Raw genomic sequence first — 17252 nt, 5'->3', positions numbered from 1 at the left:
GTGATGGTTTTCCCATTAAGACACAGTGACGTTTGAAGGCTCACTACAGCCAGGAGCTCTACCACACTCATGTTGAGCCAGCACAGCTCTCCTCTAATGGCTGCTGACCTGTGTGAGGGGGGCACGTCCCTGAAAAACAGAGAGATGATTTCCCCCTCAGCACCTTCTTTGCTCTCCTCCAACCTGCCTCAGTGGCATTTCCCATTCCCTGCATTACGCCAGGGCTCTGCTCACAGCTGTGACATCCTATAGTGTCCATCCCCACCCTGGTGCTTTTATCCCTTGCTGTGGAGCCACAATTTGCTTTCATCTGCATTCATTCAGCCAAACAGATTGTTGTTTTGCAAACCCAGCCTGCTGAGCCAGCACTGGATTTATATTTTTCCGTATGTGTTTGGACTCCAAGGCCCCGTGGATGGAAGCCGATGTCCAGCCCAAGCCCAGGGATTCAAAGTGAGCAAGGGAATTACACAGCCATCTGGAGTAGCTCAGTGTTGCAGTCCCAGCAAATCATCCCTCCCACCACAGCTCCTGCCTGCCTCACACAGTTACTGTCCTCAAATGAGATGATCCCAAAAACATTGTGCACTGATTGCCTGCACTGCCCAGCTTCAACCCACCCCTTGCAAAGTGGCGGTGAGTGGCATACACACGACTCCCTTTGCAGCTGTGCCATCCCAGATGAGCACCCAGTCCCATACAGCTTCAAGCCTGCAGCTCACTTGTTGCCTTCATTGACCAGAGGGTGCGAAGCCACTGTGGAAATGGCATCTCTATGGGGCCAGCAGGGAGGAGATGGCTCTGAATGCATGGCAGGAGCTTTGTCAGGCTCCTCCCAAACCCGGAATCCCCCCTGCATGCTTGGAATCAGAGATGGTGCCTTCACAAGTTTCTGGTCAGTGTAGGAGGACATTGCTTTATCTGGTGGTTTTCAGGCAGAAGTGACAGTATCTTCCTTCAGTCTCCATGTGGATTTTGGGAGTGTTGAGAGCTCTCCCAGGGCAGCACCATTTTGTGATTCTGTGATTCAGTGACCACCTGCATCACAATTCTTAGTGAGCGCAGAGAGCCTTGTGAGATGTCCCATGGAAATCCTTCGCCTTCCCAGCTCCCAGGTCTGCAGCAGAGCTTCAGGATATCTCCACACACAGCTGCTCAGGAGGCATGTGCTTTAACAAGGCTGCCAGGTCTCTGCACAGCCCATATTTTGGACATCTCAGAGCTTTGCTGCTGCAAATTGAGAGTCTGAGCTGCTGGGGTCTGGGCAGACTTTTGGTGAGGAGCAAAACTGACTCTGTAAGAGGCAATACTGTTCATCACAGCCTGTCTGGGTTTTGATCCCAGCACTTTAAAGTAGCAGCAACTTCAGAGCATATTGCATAGCTAACAGTCAATTAATATTCACTTGAAATACTTGTTGCATAGTGAAAGAATATCCCTGTGTCTCAAAAGTAGAACAGGAGAAAGAGACTTAGGGTGGAAGATGATCACCACAGGGTTCTCCTGTGCTGCATAAAATGAGCCAGTACTTGGAATCCCCAGCCCTAAACTCTGCAATCTGCTAAGAGGTGAGTGGGTTTGATGGCAGGTCAGACTCACAGCCATCTGGAGGAGCAAGGAAAGCATGGGGTTAGGGCTAGCTCCCTGCTCTCACCCAGGTACCTGCGGGGTGGAGGGATGCTCTCTATTCTGTCCAGGTGCTGGCATCTCCTTGGTGCTGGTTACTCTGAGGCAGGACATTCCTGACCCATGGATACTAAAAGGTGATTTTCTGTGGCTCAGGAGCCATCACATGGGCTTATTCATCCCCAGAGCACATCACTTAGGTGGGCTTTTCACCCACCTCCCCATTGTAAGTCCCATTGCATCCTTTTAGTGGGACTTTAACAGCCATTCTTTTCCCTTCCAGTAAAGCCAGATCCTCCAGAGTTCGTGGTGGCCAAGCCTGTGCCCAATAACCCTCGGCGGCTGGAAGTGTCATGGCAGAACCCTTCATCCTGGCCCGACCCCGAGTCCTTCCCACTCAAGTTCTTCCTGCGCTATCGACCCCTCATCCTGGACCAGTGGCAGCACGTAAGTGATGCTGAGCAGGAGGCAGCAGGTTGGCAACATGAGGTGGCCAGGGACCGAGGAATGTCTGTTCACTTCCCTGTCAAGACAGCCCCTTTTCCTCTCTTTTTTTTCCACATCCCTTTTCTTCCTCTTTCTTTTAAGTCATATTCTGCCTACAAATGGCTCTGCAGACTCTCCCCTCTCTGCATTTTAATCCGCGGCCTGTATCTGTTTTCCATACATATGTTCTATATAAAACCTGCCAACAAGATGTAAAAGGCATTTAAAGTATAAATGTCACTGCATTTAAATGTGCCTCTGCCACATTTAGATTTTGAGCCGAAGATAAAATACCGTTCGCCGTAACTCAGGGCACAGTCGGCAATGGAGCGATCGCCACGATGTTATCGTATTTCTTACTTTTATTTCTTGTTTCTTTTAAAAAAAAAAATTGCCAGTGCAATCCTTGGCAGCCCGCAGGACAGATTTCATTTGTTAGCAGCAGGAAGATAACGAACAGGAGATTTTTTTTTCTTCTTCTTTGCTATATGCTGCTGCTTGCATGCTCCAGTTATGAAGGAAAGCAATCTGCTGTTGGATGAGAGGTGCTGCTGCACCGGTGTGGCTCATCCCTAGATCTCTGAGATGGGCCAGAGGAAAGCCAATTAGGCAAGCGTGGCGGCAGTTTGCTTGATGAGGCATTTTGCCCAGAAAAGAGACAAATGGGAGCAAACGTTCCATCCCCAAGGAGCTCACCTGCGATGCGGAGCCGAGAGGGATTTTCTGCCAGACAGCTCTTCTTAGGGAGAAAAACGTTTCAAAAAGGGGATGAGAGGCTTTGTGCTGCGCTGGTGTCTCTGTAAGACGTCATCATCCCAGTGGGTTTTTCTCTTTCAGTTGCTTTTCTTTGATAAGGTAGCGGCGCAGGTCTTGTTTCAGACTGAAGCATTTTGCTGATGGCTTTGAAAACCAGACAGGTGCCAGTAGAGTCTTCTCCCACTTGTCTCTCCTTGCCCTTCTCTTCTCAGAGGGAGGGAGGGAGCATCTGCCAAGCGCTCTGCTGGGGTAAGTGAGCGATGGGAGAGCTTGGATATTCACGTGGTTGGAAGAGTTTTTTTTCATTTTGAGGAGGAAGGCATTCAAATTGTGGGGAAGGGTGGAAAGTGCATGGGAAATACAAAATGCAAAGTCATTTATTTCAGTTTATGAAACCATTGTGAAAAAGGCTGGTGTTTTCCCCAGCTGCAGCCTGGTCCTCACGATACACATGCCAATGGGCTGCTTCCTGCCTTGATGTTGGGCTGGGGCTAAGCCCATGAGGGGACAGAATGTCACACAGCCATGGTGGGAAATACATGAAGGTGTTGGAGACACTGGCACGAGGCACCCTGTCAGCAAAAGTCAGCTTCAGGGCAGTCAGAAATTGGCTTCCCAATCTGCAGAGCATGAATAGTCCTGAGGATGAGATCTGGAAATTTCACCATCCCAGGAGGGCACAGTAGTCCCAGTGGTGTCACTCTTTATCCGTGGCCACTTGCAGGACATGTTTTCTCAGTCAATGGCTGATGGAGAAGTGTCTTTGGGGAATAATTTGCTCGATAAGCAAGTGCAGACATTCAGTGAGCAAGGTACTAGCCTTACTTTCTGACTCCCTACCCCACTGGCTGCATAATGAAAAATCTGATTTATGGGTGATTTGAGGAAAACTGCCACTATTCATCAAATGAACTATTTGCAAAACCTAAATCAGTCAGCTCCCAAACACCAGGAATGGCAGTGCTGCAGCAGCAAGAGCCCCGGACCTCCTGGGTGTGCTCAGCCACAGCCCTCCTTAGCCCATCTGAACACCTTGCAGATACTGGGGTTTGCATCCAAAAGTGAGTTGCCAGATGCTATGAGCCCTAGAGGTTTACCATCCCTGGAGGCATTGAGAAACAAGATGTGGTACTGAGGGACAAGATTAGTGGGCATGGCAGTGATGGGTTGACCGTTGAGTTGATGGGTGGACTAGATGATCTTAGTGGTCTTTTCAACCTTAATGATTTTGTGATTCTAAAAGCTCTGCTTTTCTAGACCCATTGCTTGTTGGCATCTTGAGAGTATCCAAGGAGCACCCAAAGTCCATCCAGGAGAGGGAAAGTCATAGCTTGGTGAAGCCAAGGCCAGCTCAGCATGACCTAAGTTGGTGGTAGGTCTCTCCCTATAGGGACAGGTGTCCTGAGATAGGATGCAACAGGACCTGTATTTACACAGCAAGGTGTTAATTTGTGCTGAGGTGAATATTTCCTGAGTACTATGTGGAATGTAATGTCTGTTGCTGTGGAAGCAGGGCTAGAGGGCAGCTCCAGAGATTGGCCAGAGACTCAGCCCTTCATGCTCACATTGCACGTGGCATTTCTTGGCAAAAGCTGCAATTCCTTCCTCCCCTCCACCTCCCATTATCTGCACAGGGGCTGATTTATGCACAGCACCTCAGCAGACAGGACTGAATGAGCACTAATAGGATCAGATGGATGTCGAGCTGTCGAATACTGTAGGGCCTGATTCAATCAGCGTCTGCTTTCTCCCAGGCTCTTCCTTTCAGGATTTTAATAATGCCAGGCCTTGGCACCAGAAGATGAAGCCGTCCGTGGCGGGAGCAGTGGATCTTATCGAGAGTGCTGCTGGGTGAGCCAGCTATCATTGCACAGCATCTTCCCCAGGGACAGCCAGCCTGGGCGGTGCAGAGCAAGGGACACAGTGGGGACCCTCCTCCCCATCTTGATGTGGCAGAGTGCTCACAAAGGTGCGTGTCAGCCTCAGCACGCTGTTTGCCCTCCCTTTCCCTGGGTTCAGCAGTGAATTTCCGCTCAGGCCACTTAGCAGCTCTTGTGTTGGAGTTTGCTCTGGGAGTTATTACTGCATGCTCTGGGATTTATTAGCACAGAGAGACGATGAGTGTCCACGTGTGCGGGATGCTGCTTGCAGCAGGGCTGTCATGCCACCTCACAGCAGCTCTGCTGAACCCAGGCACGGGCATTTGCCAGCTGTGCAGGACACACAGCCACACTGTCATGTCAGGTGGTCACTCGGTCCCACCGACACTGAGCTCACCCAGAAGGCAGAGCAGCTTCAACGTCACTCTCTTCCCTTCTGGAAGAGGGGCTGGCAGTTTCTTTCCTGCATGAAGAGAGATGAGATATTTGTAGCCTAAACAGGTTTTTCCATTCTCTCCTTTTGGCAGAATCTCATGTTCTGTCTCCTAAATATAAAACATTAAATGTTCAGGGTATCCTTTATTTTTCTCCTGCTTTTAAGTTTGTAATTCAAGCCAGATTAGCATGGTTTCCTCTTCTGTTTTATAGCCCCATCCTGGCCCCAAGCGAGCTCTCCTAATGCTCTCAGATGTTCCTCTAATGGATTACCTAGGCTGGAACTGGATACCCTTTCCTAATGGATTGCTAATAGCCTGTTTCTGGTTTTACAGGCTCCTTCGGTTAACTCGCAACAGCAGCTATCTCTGTGCACTCCTGCAGGCTGCCCGTGAGCACGGCTGCATGCACACTCATGGATGCGGTGGCATGCAGGTCCTCGGCCATGATACATGCCCCCCCACACACACAGCTGGGGATGCCCCGGGTGACTTCATGGAGCCCAACACAGCTCATGTACCAAATTACTCCTGCTCTGGGGTATCACCTGGATCAGGACCTCTCCATTGTTGTTTCTAGTGGAGGTGGTGTGCGCTGAGCACCAACAGGGTTGGTGCACAGGCGCAGGAACGTGACAGTGCTCGGAGGTAGTTGTATTGCTGGCAGCCAAGGGAGGAAAGGAGGATTTCCTCTGGTGAGTTGCCAGCAATTTGCAGATGCTGTCGTGAAGTTTAATTGAACGCATTGGCCGTGCTGACAACACGAAATGTTAACGAACCGTGCGTCTTCAGATTTGCAGAAAAAGGTCATGGGATGTTTAAAGCTAATAATGCGGTGGGGTTTTCTCCTTCATCTTCTGTTTTGGAAGCATTAGAGACGTGTCTGTAAGCATTTGCAAAGGCTGGAAACAGCTTTCTTAGAACGTCTAGTAGAGATCTTCATGCCATGCCGGGATGTTCGGTGGCTGTGAGCAGCGGTCTGTGCAGGGTCTGTTGTGATACCTCCCCCAAGCAAAGCAATGTTTTCTACCAGATGTATGGCTCTTACGGGCTAACATAGCACGCAAGTATGTCCTAATCCTACACATCACTGCCCATGATAGGTAAGGAGAAGGAAGGAGCTGGGAAAGCAATTAGTGTGACCGCCGGCTGCAGCCGCATTCCCATCAGGGTGGCAGCAGTGTCACTTTGTGACACCACATTTCTTTGTGTCTCTTTACATCCCCGTGCTGCTTTGCCTGCGTTTCCCCTCTTCTCCAGGCAGCTTTGGCAGGGAGGTCACCCTGACCCTGTGCCGTTAAAGCTTCACGCCTGGTCGCTTTTACTGCAACAATTCTCTTCCTTCCCCTCCTGGCTGCAAAGTCAGTGATTAAAAAAGAGAAGGAAAAAAAAATTAATAGAAGGTAGGAGGGAGTGAAATGTTGAGGCTGGAATAATGTCGCTCGCATCTTGGTGTGAGACAGGCAGAGCAGAGGTGCCCAGAGCTGGGAGTCTCATCTGTTGTAGTTCCTCTGCATTGGCCCCAGTGATAGGAGGAAGCTTTTGTATGGTAAATGTATCTGCAGCAAGAGCCTAGAGATTGGTGCTGAGTGCCCTGAGCATCCCAGCCCCATCCTCCTGTGGCTGCAAGTGAAGCGAGCTCTGACAGTTGTCGCTTGGCAGGAGGGAAAGGCGCATCCGGAGACAGAGTCCCATTATTAACGAGATTACAGCTGTGCTTTCAAAGATGCTCTTTATTTTAAGCCAGAAGGGAGCCATTCAGCCTCATCTGGTGCGAGACAAGCCAAGCTGCGGAGGAGCCCTGCAATAATTCGTCCTCCCCAGCCAATAGCTGGGGCTGAGCTGTGTGCTGCAGTCTTTTTGGTGGGGTGACTGCAGGGACGATGGCTTGGACCCCACTGGGCTGCTCCACTGCCTGGCTTGCAGGGAGGAGGCACAGAGGGAGGAGGGTCCTTCACTTTTCCCAACCTTTCGGTTATCAGTGAAGGAGAGAGAAAGTTTTGTCTGAGGTTAACCAAACTGATTCCCACAGTGCCACAGGAGGAGGTGTTTGGGGGCTCTTTTATTAGTAATTGATATCAGACCTATATGATTTCCAGACAAAAATGGGAAAGCAAAATCTTTCTTTGCCTCTGCTGACACCATTTCACAGGCAGCAGCAACTTGTTTGCTACGACCCAGCTCTCGGGGTTAACCCTGGTTTGGAGCAGGAGAAAGCCCACCAGGAGCAGGTGGGCTGCAGAGAGCAAAGGCACCTAAAGCAGCAGCTTATGCAAGAAGGCACAGTGCCTGGTGATTGTTGGCCACAACCTGGGGGGCTTTCCTTCTGCATTCCCCTACTCACTCACGTGATGGGACCTAAGCAGATGAGCTTCCAAGGCACCTTGACCAGACAGACTAGGGGAGCACAGGGGGAAGTCACTACCTTAACCTCCACTGCACTGGGTGGGTGGTTACAGTGCCCTTAAAACTTCTGTTATCTGTGAGAAGAGAGGTGGGCACTGCTCCCAGGGATGGGGACCTGCAGGATGCCAGCCCATGCTGCCCTAGGCAAGCTGTAGGCTGAATTACTGCTGAATTACTGCGGCTCAAGGGCTCTTTTTTATTTCTCTCTGGTGGGTTTTTTTTGTTGTTGTTTTGGTGGGGTTTTTTTGCAATGCTAATAGCTCTGCACTGCACTGGCTGCTCATCCCTCATTAATCTGGGCAGCGCTTCACAGCCAGCCAGAGTGACTTTTGGCAGGTGCACAAAGGCAGGCTGCAAAATGTGGACCCCTCCAGCCAAAAAAAAATAAATTACCATGCACAGCCTTCCTCCAACTTTTGTCTCTGTGTGGCAGGGATGCGGATTAAGGAATTTCTCCCTCTCCCTTTGATGCTGTGTGCCCAACCATCCCTCCACGTCCTCCCCAGTCTGTCCTCGCTGCCTCTCCCTTCCTGTGTCCAGTTGGACCCGCTCCCTGTGTGTTTTCCCATCTGCTGTTGCTGCTGCATTTCTGTGCTGAGACACGGGCACCTGCTCATGGACTTTCTCATCAGCCATGACAAAGCTGTTCCCTCTTTGGATATATCCCCTAGCTCAGAAATGCATCTTGGAAAACCCAAACTGCACTTCAGGACATTCTGTGTAAGGGGGGAGATGGGTGCTGTACCCTACACCTTCCTTTTTTATCTGCTGTCTAAATAGCTTAGGACAGCATCCTCCAAGTTGCTTCATCCTGGTTCTTGGGAAGTGTCCCCTGTGACACCAAAGTGCCATCTGCAAACATTAAGCTGCAGACCAGTTGCATCTGGGGGCAGCAGAAGAAGCAGGTGCTGAGATCATCCCCTCAGTGCTGGATGTGCAGTGCTGGGTGCTAGGAGCCTGTCCCTACTGGGCACCCTGATCCAGCTTGTTTTTGGGGCAGAGGAACTCAAACCCTTTTCCTGGGAAGGGAGCAACTAACCCTGGCCATAGAGATAAGAAGCAACACAGGGCTGGTTATCTGCCTCTTCGTCAGGCTGGAAAACCAGTAAAGCTGCACCTGTGCCTGGTCAGACCCCAGCTCAGTGCTTTTGCTCTTCCCTGCAGAGTTCATGCCACATGTGCAGAGATAAGCAGGGATCAGCGTCCCCCTGCCCAGCCCCAAAAGTGCAACACTGAGACAGACACACACCTTTCTCCCTGCTCCCCTGTGGATTTGATAGCAACTTTGCACCTTGCGAGCTGTAGGAGGCCCTTTGCTCCAGATGTGCTGCAGATGTGGGGCTCCACGCCACTGGGAGCAGCTGGGATCACAGAGCCTGGCTTGTGGCAGGCTGCAGGCAGCACTCAGAGGGAATAGGGGCAGAAAGGTTTTTGCCCACAGTGAGAAAGCAAAGCATCCCCTTCTCTGGTGGGGAACTTTAGAGTGTCTCTATAAAAGCTGAGGGTGATATCTGTGTAATGAAAGGATTAAATCTGTGCTGGGATGTTGAACATGCTGTGCAGGTGAGATGGGAGGAGGGATGATTGTTTTTCAAAATGGATTCCTTCCTTTCTGGTATTCCTGCAAGGAGCTGGGTGATGGCTTTGACCACACCAGACACTAGCCAGGAAGTGCTGCCAAGGCACACATCCCTGGCTGGGACAGTGTCCTCATGCATGCCAAGCTGCAGTGTCAGGACATCCTTGCCACATCAGCACACTGTGCTATGGTGCAGCCTCTCTTGGCTGTTCAGTTCTTTTCAGCTTTTTGGGATGCAAGCAAGAACCAGGCAGAAGTTTTCATCTCTATCTTGCTCCTTAAAAACCAAGTTCTTAATAAAATCCAGCTGTCAGTGTTACCCTGGACAGTGGGATGCTGTCCTGCAGCCTTCCGTTCCTGGCAGCATCACCCACTTTGCTGCTGTCTCGTGGAGCCTCAGCCACCATCTGCTCCCACTCTTCAGATGTGAACCCTGGCTGAGTTCTGGGGCTCACTGAGAACAAAGATGCTGTGGCATCTTCCTTGCATAATGCCATTGAATCATAGAATCTTTAGAGTTGGAAGACTTTAAAAGTTCATCTATTTCAACCCCTTGCAATGAGCAGGAACATCTACAGCTAGATCAGGTTGCCAAAGGCTTGATCCAGCCTCGCCTTGAAAGTTTCAAAGGATGGGGCATCATCCACATCTTCTAGGTGACTTGTTCCAGTGCCTCACCACCCTCACTGTAAAAGAAATTTTCCTTATATCCAACCTAAATCTACCCCCTTTGAGTTTGAAGCCATTTCTCCTTCTGTCATCACAGATGCTGCTAAAGAGTCTGTCCTCTTCATTCCTGTAGCTCCCCTTCAGTTATTGAATGGCTGCTCTCAGGTCACCTCATAGCCTTCTCTTCTCCAAGCTGAACAGCCCCAACAATCAAAGCCTGTCCTTGTAGGAGTGCTGTTCCAGCTTTTGGATCATATTTGTGGCCCTCCTCTGGGTGTGCTCCAACAGGTCTATGTCCCTCCTGTGCTGAGGACTCCACATCTGGACACAGATGTCCCTGCCCCCAGAGCTGCGCAGAGCCACTGGGACCACAGTGCTTGGCTTGAAGCCATCAACAGGCTCAGAGGCCAAGCACCATGTCCCCCCTTTGCCTCCTGAGCAGATGGGCTGTGTCAGCCCCTCATCCCCCCTGGACATGTTTATTATCAACATGTGTTGCAAGGGAAGGTGGTTTGTGTCAGCTGGACGAGTGGGGAGGACAAGGCTGCACAAAGGGGTGTCCATGGTCATACAGGCCCCGCACTACTCCATGCCAGACACAACTGGAATGGATGGGAAGTGAAACCTGTGGCTATGAATGATGAACCTCAAGGAAGGGTGCACAGTGATGCACAGTGCTCTCCTGCAGTGATCCCTTTGGTGACCACAGGAGTCCGATACAGCTTGGCGTTATCCTTGGCATGTTGTGTCAGCACTGAGCTTTCTACTGCTGTCAGTACCATGTGTTTGCTCACTAATGGCCCTGCAGTGTGGATGCATTTCTATCAGGACAGGTCTCCAAGTGGATCAGATGTCCCCAGAAGGTCTGGACTAAGATTGGAGTTAAACTGCTACATCAGCAGCCACACGGCCAGGAGTCTCCAGTGGCCCAGGGAGCAGTGACAACATGACAGTGGGCTTTCTTTCTAGGAAAGACAATTGGACATGAGTTTATCCTTGTACAAATGGCCAGCCAGAGGGCTGCAAGCCCAGGACTGGGGCTGCTGGAGGTATGCAAGGGAACCTCCTCCCAGTCCTGAAAGCATGTGCATGGACAGTCAGTGCCACGGCTGCCCTGATCCCCACAACCCAACATGTCCAAGCAGAGCTACCCACACATTTACTAGTTTCTGGTGACCTCTAGAGGAAGCAATTCCTCTCTGGTTCTGCAGATCTGGGGACTCACTGCACCCTTAGCTTAGCTGGAGCTGGAGCATCACCCTGTGTCCCTGTGCTGCACAGTGGTCATACCTCTGGCCCAAACCACCCCAGAAAAACCTCCAGGCTGGTTTGGTGGATGAATGGTGGCACGTGGATATCAGGGTTAACACTCTGCCCATTGCCATTTATGCACATCCAGCTTCAATCCCAGCCCTTTACCCCCTCGCTTTGCCTTCTAGATATTTTCTCCCTTTGGTGATAAAAAATGTGACACAAACTAGTCTCTTTGTCATCCTCTAGCTGGGCTAAACACACTGATCATCTCATACCTCCCACTGCCAGTTGCTCTTCTGGCTGCTTCCCATCCCTAGCAACCCCTGCCTGATCCCCACCTACCCCACAGGTAGAGCTGTCGGATGGGACATCACACACCATCACAGATGCCTATGCTGGCAAGGAGTACATCATCCAGGTGGCCGCCAAAGACAATGATATTGGAACGTGGAGCGACTGGAGTGTAGCTGTGCATGCCACCCCCTGGACAGAGGAGCCCAAGCACCTCACCACGGAGGTCCAGATCACAGGTGAGACCCTCACCCAGCACAAAAACTCTGCACTCAGGGGTCCTGGGAATGGAGGCCATAGTACTAGAGGGGGGGGGAAGAGGGGAACAGCCCTTTACCATGTACCTTCACACCCCTGTGGCCCTGTAGCTTGGTTGGAATGGCTCAGGAGGTGCTGACTCAGCACACCCAGCTCTGGCATCTTCCTCACTGGGGTGCTCCAAGAGCCACAACAGAACTCTGGATTTATTATTTGCTGGAGCACTGCCCCCCACCATCTCCAGCTCTGCCTCCCCTCCACACCTCCGACCCCACACAATGGCTCGGAGCGATGCCAATTAGAAATAAAAGCCACCAAGTTAACAAGCCTCTGTTTCTAGGAAAGAGCTGGGACCGTGTCCAAATGCACGTTATCAGCCCTTGGCTTCCCAGAAGGATGGGAGCATGCCCTGCGCCGGTTCTCCTGACTGGCACCAGCTGTGGGGTGGCTGGGAAGCACTGGGGGACACTCATTGCCGGGCACTCTGGAACCCTCTGGGTCTACTGTTAGAGAAGGGAAAGTTCCACAGACCACATTGGCACCATTCTCTTAACCTTGCCCATCCAGCTTGGCCCTAGTGTAGCACAGCTGGGCAGTTTGGGGGTAGGATGGTGCCATGTTCCTGTGGGAAACATCCTAGGGTGCCCCAGCTTCCCTCACCACCCACTCTTCCTCCCTGCAGAGACGACGAGCACCAGCACTTCCTCTTTCATGCCACCCCCCACCACCAAGATCTGTGACAAGGGGGCCGGTGTGGGCAGTGGGGCCGTGGCAGTGTGTTGGACAGCTGGACTGGTCTTGGCGGCCTATGGTGTCCTCTTTATTTAGTGAGTATGCCCCAAATGGGGGGAATGAGAGATGGGGTTGGGTGCTGGAAGGGCATGAAGAGCTCAGGACCTCTACAGTAGTTGGGAAAGAGACACTGACCAGCCTGTGGATGATGGCTGTTTGGTAGAAGGCATTTGGGTTTGCTTGCAGTTCTTTGTCAATAAACCCAATATGGCTGCTTTTCTAAATTAGGCATTCTGGTGAAGATGGCTGAAGGTGTTTTTTCAGAAACTTTCTGCAAAGCTTGTAAAGGAGTTGGGCTTAGACGCTCATGTTCAGCAGAGATGGGGCATAAAGGATGTGCCACCCACCAATGTGCTACTCAGGGACATGATTTAGCAGAAGGTTGTTAGGGTAGCATGGTTGCGTTGAGGTTGGACTAGATGATCTCTGAGGTCTTCTCCAACCTGAGCAGGGTCTGCTGGGAGGAGGAGGTGGACATGATGGCTTTGTGTGCTTGGGTTCTGAGGAGGTGTGCATTTCCTCTTGGGCAAAAAGCCATATTCAGATCAGTGTACCCCCAGAGCTATGGCAGTAGCTGGGCATGGCCAAGCTGGCAATAGGATGAGTGACCCTTCTCTTCCCCATCACAGATCCCCATCCGTCGCAGCCCAGCGGAGTCAACCTCCCACAGCCACCACCACCGCCACCACCACACTCCCTCCTCACCCTGCCCGTTTTGAGTCTCTTTATCTCTTCGATTTTGCACACGTTGAGGACGTATCACGCTTCTCGCCGTCGCTGCGGAGGAGGACAGAGCCACCATCCCTCCCTCCAGGGGGACCTGCCCCAAAATACCTCGCCGAGAGCCCAGAGCGAGGACACGCACTTGTCCCCATGTCACCCACCCCGTCTCCACTCCCAGCAAGGCGCAACGAGCCCGGGCACCGTGCTGCAGCCCTGGACCCTGCGGGCCAGCCCCGCCATCGCTCATACAGCTAACCCGCCACGCCAAAGACGTGCCACTGCCGCTCCACCACGCCATCGGGACGCGGGTGATAGAGAGCGTGATGGCACGCTCGGAAGAGGGGACGGGAAACAGGGACAGGGATGGAGGGATGCACTCAACCTGTGGCCAAAGGGGGCACCCCGAGGACCGGACTCACTCCCCCCTGAGCTCTTGATGGCGTGGAAAACCTGGAGGGGTGCAGGATGAGGGCTCGGTCCCCTCCGAGGGGATGGTGGAGGGATGAACTGGTGGCTTTCAGGAGTGCAATGGGGATTCGGGAGCTGGCTCGGTTTTCATGGGGATAAAAGGGGATCAAAACAGCGACAAAAGCTTAGGCTCCCCACAGCAGCCCCTTGCAGAGCATCGCGGAGCCTGCCCCTCCGGCCAGCGCCCAGCAGCACCCAGAGGAGCCTTCACCACCCCTTCCCCATGCCCCCATACTCTTTTAACCACGTTGGATACAGGGAATCACTTCCATCAACATCTTTGTCTTACTCTTCAGCAAAATAAGAATAGCTTTGCTGTCCCCGTAGAGCTGGAGCCCCGCAGACTTGTCCCCCGCTGTCCTTGGCTGTCCCCATCCCACTCTGCTCTCCTCCCCATCCCACCCCAGGCCGTTTTGTAAAGACAGCTCCTCTTGTCCCTGCCCCAAACCTGAGCGCAGTATTTAATACCGTACGTCCTAGTATTCCAACTGTTGACATGCTGTATTTGAATTTTTTATAGATGTATATATATTAAAAAAAAAAAAACCTAAAAAAAAAACAAAAAACAAAAAAACCAAAAAAAACAACAGAAAAAGAAACAAAAAAATGGAGGGAAGGAAAAAAAAAAAAAAAAAAAGCCCACAGAGACACACGCACACACACACACACACAAAAGCCAGGAGAGACGGTCTTCATTAAATGATCATTTCATGACCACTGGCAGCCCTGGGCATTATTTTCTCTCTGGGTGGGTGGGTTTGGCTGGGTGCACAAAACCTACACCTTGAGAAGGTGTAAGGATGGTAGTGGGGTGCCCACCCCTTGAAACCCCTGTCAGCACCCCATGTGGCATCCACGCTGTGTGGGGAAGTCGCTGGCTGCTACTTGTACCCATTCATGGGTAGTGTGTGCCCAAGCTCTGGCTGCACTTTGGTACCTCCTAGGAAAATGGGAGAACAGAGCTGTGGACATCTCCAGAGACAAGAGATGACACAGTCTCAATTAATGTACTTTCCTTGTCTGATTAATAATTTGACATCAGAAAAATGGCACTAGCCCAGATGCTTTGAATTAAATTTCCATGAGACAGTGCTGACAGGGATTGGGTGTGGGGACAGCCTGCACTGATGGCTTGGACTTAGGAGCAGGATGCAGTGCAATGGGGTCTGTGCCTCCGTTTTCCCAGTCTGTGTCCCAGTTTCCTACCACTGCAGTGGCTGGTGGGCATGTGTGTTCATATGCATATGGAGCACAGGCAGCCTGTGCTGGTCGCAGATCAGGGAACACCAGCAATCCCTTTGCCCTTTTGTTTTGTCCAGGTCTGCTGGGGAGGGATGGGAAGGAAGTAGGCACATGGGAGTAGCCTTTGTGCTGTCCTCATCTGGCCTTGCCTTTGCCTGATTCTGGGCCTCAAGCCTTTCAAAGAAGGATGGATGGATGGGTGGATGGATGGATGGATGGATGGATGGATGGATGGATGGATGGATGGATGGATGGATGGAAGTTAACATGACCACAGCCCTGGGTGTTCACAGCCTTGAAGGCAGCACCAAGTGAGCCATCAGCTCCCACCGGGTTCTCACTGTGGTTTTTGCTGTGCTGAGGCTTTATCAGAGGAGAGCTCAGCGCCATGCAGCCCTGCCTCCTGCTCAGACAGCACTACCCTGCATGCTGGCTTGGTTCACTGGTTAATGTCCCATTACCAGACAACATGCCTCCATCATTTATTAATGTTTCATTAGTGTTAAAAACATCTGGTAATTAATTATGCACTAATTATGGATTCACAGCATTAAAAGCCAGGGTAATCAACCATAGCAGATGGCTCTCGGGGCAGGGGGAAGAGGCATCTCTTGGCAGAGAAGAAAATGTCAGGCCCAGCCTTTTCCTGGAGGGAAGTATCCCAGACAGATTGCCTTCATCTTCATCAGGCTCTCTCAGTCCATGCTAGGTATGACTGGGAACCAGCTGCAAGTGTATGGGCTCAGGCCTTTAAACAGAGAGGAAGCCTGCTCCTCTCCAGCCACTTTAGAGACCAAGGGAGCAGTGTTCCTGTACTCAAGGCTGATGGAGACTGGTGGCTTCTGTACCCAGTCCCAGGCACTCTCCGTCACCTGGAGTCCCGCTGCCAGCTGCAGGAAGCTGTTTGTCAGCCCCTCCACTGTGCCTGTCTGCACTGAGCAGCAGTCCATAAAGTAAGGGGTGTTATAAAAGCCCACTCATGGGGTGCCCCAGCGATATTGCCTACAGATGTGCAGAGATGTTTCTAACTCAAGAAGGTCCCCAGGGAGCATCCCTGCCAAGCAGAAAATCCATCCACTTAGCAGTATAAATCCATACAGGAAGAAAGAAGGAATTGCAGTGCTCAGAGAGCCCTGTGCATCGTATAACGTGAAATCCAATACATCAGCCAGGCTGAATGGGTCCCCGCATCTTCCCAGCACATATGTGGCAGTAAATCCCACCTTAGGTGTTGCTTTCGGCTGTGGCTGATGTGAGAGCAGCTTTTCGCTGCACTCCCCAGGCAGGCAGGCTCAGGAGCTATTTCCTGGCCGTGAGGCCATGTAAGAAGCAGAATGCTGCCTCACTCAAGGGATGGGCTTAGCAGCCAACATATGGCTTCAGTGGGGTTCTGCGCTTTGGTGGATGGAGGAAGAGCAGCAGGCATGGTGGTTTGTGTTTGGGCTCTGGCAGAGCATCAATCCCAGATGAGAAGGATGATGCAGAGGGGTAAAAATCAGAAAGAACACCAAGACAGCTTCACAGACAGACCTGGACATGCATATGTCCTGTCAAACTGGCTGGAATGCAAGGTGGGATCTGCCAAGCCATCTGGGACAGGAGAGCTGCTGCTCCTTGGAGCAGACATCAACCTGGTCTCAGAAGGGCAAACGTCACAGCAAGAGGTGGGGAGAGAAGCACAAGCAGCAGGAGCTGGAGTGAGGTGCTTGTGGTGGGAGGGTGAAGAGCAGCACCTACAAGAGCAAAGGAAGCAAATGAAGTCAATGTGATTTTTGGGAGCTGCTGGTCCACAACTTGCAACAGTCCCAAGTCCAGCAATGTGCAAGATCCCTCCTAAAACCACAGGGCATATGATTAAAAACCACCTGCTGCTCCTGTGCCAACAGAGATAGAGTGCCAGATGCCCTTGGCAGGTTGCAGCCTTCCTTCCAGGACTTTTCTCCCAGTGACTCAGGAACAAGGTTCTGCTGCCAGGAGAGGCTTCTGCAAAGTGCTGGTGATGCAGGAATGAGTCTGGGTGGTTCAGCCACCACCTCACAAAGAAGCAGAGGAGATGCAGTTAGCAGACGTGGGGGTAAAGAGATCATACCTGGGCACCCTCACAATGATGCAAGGCAAAGATTTGTAGCAGCAGGAAGTGACAGTCACAGCAGGTTGCCAATGACAGCCTTGGAATGTCTGTCTTCGTTGGCTCCAGGCTGGGACCTCAGGCCTTGATGCCTCTCCAAACGAGGATATCTGTTGTCTGAAGTGCCTAAAGGACACTCCTCTTCCTCATCTCCACCCTGAACAGACGAGGATCTGCCCTGGCACTGTGTCCCTGGTCCTTAGACAGCTTATCCTTTACTTCTATACCCTCTCTTCCCCTTCAGACCAGTCCTGACAACA

General features: G+C 51.6%; 1 protein-coding gene across 6 annotated transcripts in view; it reads left to right on the top strand.

Moving 5' to 3' along the window:
* CNTFR (ciliary neurotrophic factor receptor) overlaps positions 1–14336 on the top strand; it is a 166025-nt gene extending 151689 nt beyond the window's left edge. For 5 of the 6 annotated variants that reach the window (XM_085529466.1, XM_015848429.3, XM_032441286.2 and 2 more), the window contains 4 exons: positions 1910–2073; positions 11440–11620; positions 12322–12466; positions 13061–14336. In XM_085529466.1, coding sequence (XP_085385592.1) covers positions 1910–2073; positions 11440–11620; positions 12322–12466; position 13061 — 491 coding nt within the window. In that variant the 3' untranslated portion in view covers positions 13062–14336. Of the gene's footprint in view, positions 1–1909; positions 2074–11439; positions 11621–12321; positions 12468–13060 lie in introns of those variants that run through there. The other variant, XM_085529465.1, reaches the window with a different exon arrangement.
* Positions 14337–17252: the final 2916 nt, after the last annotated feature.

This window comes from Coturnix japonica, chromosome Z, assembly GCF_054131305.1.
Source record: "Coturnix japonica strain WE chromosome Z, WE-NBRP24, whole genome shotgun sequence".
NCBI classification, from domain to species: Eukaryota; Metazoa; Chordata; class Aves; order Galliformes; family Phasianidae; genus Coturnix; species Coturnix japonica.
Note: the sequence above shows the minus strand (reverse complement) of the source record. Positions and strands in the feature narration are given on the sequence as shown.